Source organism: Phasianus colchicus, chromosome 29 (assembly GCF_987193195.1).
Source record: "Phasianus colchicus chromosome 29, bPhaCol1.hap1.1, whole genome shotgun sequence".
Taxonomy (NCBI): domain Eukaryota; kingdom Metazoa; phylum Chordata; class Aves; order Galliformes; family Phasianidae; genus Phasianus; species Phasianus colchicus.
The window spans coordinates 3,250,740-3,255,934 of record NC_143464.1 but is presented as its reverse complement, the minus strand read 5'-3'; the positions used below and the strand labels follow the sequence as shown (position 1 = coordinate 3,255,934).

General features: G+C 48.3%; 1 protein-coding gene across 1 annotated transcript; it reads right to left on the bottom strand.

The window, feature by feature from the left end:
• Positions 1-679: 679 nt before the first annotated feature.
• Positions 680-1,606, bottom strand: LOC149914654 (olfactory receptor 14J1-like). The gene has a single exon (XM_090126478.1). It carries the CDS (start codon positions 1,604-1,606, stop codon positions 680-682), a length of 927 nt encoding a protein of 308 aa, XP_089982604.1.
• Positions 1,607-5,195: the final 3,589 nt, after the last annotated feature.

Sequence of the window (5,195 nt, the reverse complement as noted above, 5' to 3'; positions counted from 1 at the left end):
TACCAGAATAAATGCCACCAAGAAAGGAGCTCTTGGTTCAGCACTCAATCACTTCCAGATCACCTAGGACTCTCAGCCTGTGTCCTTCAGTCTGTGGAGAACTCCAGCAAATAATAATAAAAAAAGAGCAACTCTGCAACCACAGGACTGCCACTGTGAGATGCAACAGGGCTGCTGTGAAATGACATGAGACCCGAGGGCTACCAGGAGTGTAGAGGTACAGCATGGGTACAGGAGTGTAGGAAAGCATGGGAGTGGAAAGAGCAGCACTCAAAAGACCACCTCCTGCCCTGCCCATCGCCATGGCCCCAGCAAAGAAGCAGCCCCGGCTCAATGGGCACAGATAGCGGGAGACAACCAGGCAGTGAGGAGCATCGCCCAGGGACACCAGGGCTGCTGCTCCATTTGGCAGCTGGGCTTCTGGTCCCTGAAATCCTCCTGCATAACAACTTTGTTCCACCAGGTCCAGAGCAGAAGGAGAGAAATGGCTGCTGGAAGAAATGAACTTCTTCTGGCTCAGTTATAGTGTTTATCTACAGAGGAACCCTACTTCTGTAGGTACATGAGATGACTGGGTCAAAATAAACAGCTAACAAGTAGGAGGCTTAAATTCAAAATGCAAGTTTTAAGAAATAGCAACAAAGAAAAATAACAAAATATTGTTCTAATAGTTTCTGAGCTACTGTGGGATTCTTCTAAGAGTCCGCAAAGCGTCCTTGAGCTCCTGGTTCCTCATGCTGTAGATGAAGGGATTCACAGTGGGAGGTATCACTGAGTACAGAAATGAAACCATCAGGTCAAGGGATTGGGAGGAAATAGAAGAGGGCTTTAGGTAGGCAAAAATCATAGTGCTTACAAACAAGGTGACAACAGCCAGGTGAGGGAGGCACATGGAGAAGGCTTTGTGCCGTCCCTGCTCAGAGGGCATCCTCAGCACAGCCCTGAAGATCTGTGCATATGACACAACAATAAAAACAAAACATCCAAGGACTACAGAAAAACTAAAAGCAAGAATCCCAGTTTCCCTGAGGATGTCTGATTCTGAGCAGGAGAGCTTGAGAATCTGGGCAATTTCACAGAAGAACTGATCCACAGCATTTCCTTGGCAGAGAGGCAGGGAAAATGTATTGGTAGTGTGCAGCAGGGAATAGAGAACCCCAGTGCCCCAGGCAGCTGCTGCCATGGTGGCACAAGCTCTGCTGTCCATCAAGGTCCCGTAGTGCAGGGGCTTGCAGATGGCAACGTAGCGGTCATAGGACATGATGGTGAGAAGAGAATACTCTGCTGAAAACAAAAACAACAAAAAAAAGACCTGTGCAGCACATCCTGTGTAAGAGATGTGCCTGGTGTCGCAGAGGGCATTGGCCATGGCTTTGGGGAGAGTGGTGGAGATGCAGCCCAGGTCGAGGAGGGCGAGGTTGAGGAGGAAGAAGTACATGGGGGTGTGCAGGCGGTGGTGGCAGGCTACGGCTGTGCTGATGAGGCCGTTGCCCAGGAGGGCAGCCAGGTAGATGCCCAGCAAGAGCCAGAAGTGCAGGAGCTGCAGCTGCCGCGTGTCTGCCAACGCCAGCAGGAGGAACTCGCTGATGGAGCTGCTGTTGGGCATCTGCAGTTCCTGGGCATGGAGTCCTGTGCGGAGTGCAGAAAAGTAATGGTGAGTCAAGATCATTCACACAGACACTCCTCTTGCTACGCTATAAAAGTATTTTCTTTCTCTATGGAAAATGTTCATTTAGCTCTTTAACTTGAATTTATTTTCATGACCTTCACCATCCCTTAAGAAGGAGAAGCTTAAGGAGCTCTAAATTTCCTCTCGTTTCCTAATCATATTTCAGCCTCCTGGATATTTTCCATCTTTGAGCAATTTCCATGTCTCATATCTTTATCCCGTCTGCTCTTGGAGTGCCCATATCTACCTCTGTGCCCTTAAACTTCTGTTAGAGAAAGCTGCCTGTCTGCAGGATAAGTGCATTATTCATCTCTGTGGGAAACAATGACAATTTCAGCTGGTGCTGTCCTTTGGAAGACGAGAGTTTGAAAGTACTTTAGGAGATTGTTTGCATAACAGCAGACTGAGAAACGTGCAGTTCAGGATTCTCAGAGATGTGTTCATATTTCACAGTTCCTTTTAGATTTCTGCCTACGACTTTTTCCTCGTCCCTAAGAACAAGAAATGAAAAATCCCTGCTTTGTCACTCCACTCGCAAAGTGCTCTTAGAAACACTCTGGGGTGCAGTGTATCTGCGATCCCCCAGTCCCAGGCAGCAGCTGTGGCAGCAGAAGGCCCCTGCCCTGCCCTGCCATGCTGGGGGCCTCCTTCCCCCCCCACATCTCCCTGCAGCATCCTGGGCAGCTCCCCAGGCAGGCTGAGTGCTCAGTGCTGAGTGCTGAGTGCTGAGTGCTGAGCCTGGCAGGCGGCAGAGTCCCTGGCCCGGCACACAGCCCCTGGGGCACAGCAGGGACCTGCTCTGCAGGACAGCCCTGGGCACCCGGCTGCAGCCCCGGCTGCACAGCCTGCAGCCGTCCTGGGACACGCAGCCCTCAGGGCTGTGCCCTGATGCTCCAGCACAGAAGCCCTCAGCTGGAGCTGATGGATAAAGAAACACTGAGTGTTTACATCCTGAAATGGGATGCCCCAAATTTTTTGATTCCAGCAATAAAAACTGATACATTGCCTGCAATGAGAAATTACCTTGTCAAGGGTCGTGAGCAATGCTTCTTCCATGAGCTCACAGCCCAACGTGCCACACTGCCTGTTAGTTCTCTTCCTTCTTTCCTCTCCCTGTCTCTTGCAGATCATGCCCACAGACCTGCTGCATGGGGCACAGGAGCTGCTCCTGGGCACAGCTCTCTCTGCAGTGCTGCCACTTCTATAAGCTCCCTGTGTCCCAGGAGTCCAGCACAGCTCAGCAGCCGAGGATGTGATTTCATTCTCTCCATGGAGATATCCATGTTTCTCCTGAGCTGACAGCTCCTGCAAGGCAGCAGGGTCATCACAGCTGAATGTATTTCAAAGTCAGCTCAGTTAATCAGGATGTCCACTGTTTTCCAGAAGCACCGTTATTTGTACTAAAAGAAGTTTGACCAAGGGAGAAGCAAATGCCAAATCTGGAAATCCTCCATTCATGATCTGGAAGTGCAGATTCTGCAATAACATTACAGAATCACAGAATTGCTTAGGTTGGAGGGGACTTGAAAGATCACCTAGTTCCAAGCCCCCATCTGTGGGCAAGGGCTGTCAATCACAAGATCAAGCAGCCCAGGATTGCATCAATCCTGACCTTGAATGCTTCCAGGGATGGGACACAAAACTTCTATGGGCAACCTGTGCCATATATTCTGAGCAGAAAATTTCTCCCTAACAGATAAACTAAATCTCCAGTTTTTTATGTAATGTCTTTGCCCTTTGTCCTGTTATATCAGACCGTCACAACCTAAGCCTAAAATTAGGCAACTCATCAGCTGATAGAAAACCTGGGGCTGAAATGGGATCGGTTCCTCACAGAACCATGGGGGCTGGGAGTCCCCTTAGCTGAGTTCAGGTGTGCACAGTGAGGTGTCTGTGTGTGAGCCCCTCATCTGAATCCTTGCTCTTTATTCAACAGGGACTGCACTGCTCACACACACACACTCAGGGATGACCAAGGTGCCTGGGGTGATCCTAGCTGTGTGCTCGTGCTTGTAAACTGTGGTGGAAAATCTGTGAGACAGACAGCTCCTTCCTGAGCATCAGCTGAGGGCCAGAAGGGAGGTATTCTTGGCCATCCTAAATGCCACCACAGCCCTGTGCTTGGGGCACCCACTGTGCCTTTTGCACCTCTCCCCATGGAGCATGTCGTGTCATTCTGCTGCCCAAATGGATGAGCTCAGAACACAAGAGCCAGATCTTCCTCTCTGCTCCATCTGTGGCATAGTCTAGAGTTCAAGGCATTACAAAGCTATGATACATCTTCAGTCTTTCACTCATGACACCTTATTAGTTTGCTCTGGGCTCTCACTTGAATGGCATCAGAAGAAGTCTGGGGTTATGCCAGTTCCCAGTTGACAGGAAGCTGGCAAACATTGTTCCAGTTTTAAAGAAAAGTAAGAAAGAAGACCCCAGCAATTATGGACCTGTCTGTCTCACTGTCTCTGTGTGTTAAAGTTATGGAGAAAATAATGCTGGGAGTTATTGAAAAACACCTGAAGAGGATGAATTAAGAAGAATTCTGTCATTGGTCACAGGCAATGCTTGCTAGTGAGGGGAAGGTCCTGTTTAACTTAACGTCCTTTTGTGAAGTGCTCACCCATCTGGTTGACCAAGGGAAGCCAGCTGCTTTCAGTGGAGCTTTTGATACTCTTTCTCATAGAATTTGTGGCATCCTCTGGAGTTCAAGGTGTTACAAAGCTATATGACACATCTACATTCTTTCACTGACGACACCTTATTAGTTTGCTCTGGGCTCTCATTTGAGAGGCATCAGATGAAGTCTAGGGTCATGCAAGTACCCAGTTGACAGGAAGATGTCAATCGTTGTTCCAGTTTTAAATAAGAACAAGAAAGATTATCTAGGCCATTACAGAGCTGTCGGTCTCATTTCTATGCCTGGTATAATTATGCAAAAAAAGATGCTGGTATTTACTGAGAAACACCTCAGTAGAATAATTCCGTCACTGGTCACAGCCCACACAATTTCGTGAGTGGAAGTTCCTGTTAAACTTAGTGTCCTTTTATGACAAAATCACACATCTGGTTGACCAAGGTAAAAACAGCTGATGTTATCCTTGACGATTTCAGTGGAGCTTTTGATATTCTTTCTTAGATAATTCTTCTGGACAAAATTTCCTGCATAGGTCTAGACAGAAAAAACTGGTGGGTGAGCAGTGAGCAGTTGGCCAATAGATCCTGCCCAAATGATCACATTAAGTGGAGTTCGATCAGGCTGGTGGATGGTCACTAGCAGGGTTTCCCAGGGCTCCATTTGAAGGCCGCTTTTCTTCAATGTTTTTGTGAATGACTTGCATGTAGGACTAGAAGATATTTGAGCCAGTTTGCTGATGACACCAAATTCGGTGGAAATGTTTCCTCCATTGAGGGTGGAGAGGACTTACAGAGAGCTGTGCTGGAGTTAGAGAACTGGATAGGCACAACCACATGAAGTGTAACAAGAACAAGTGCCTGATTCTGAACCTGAGTGTGGGCAACCCTGGACATA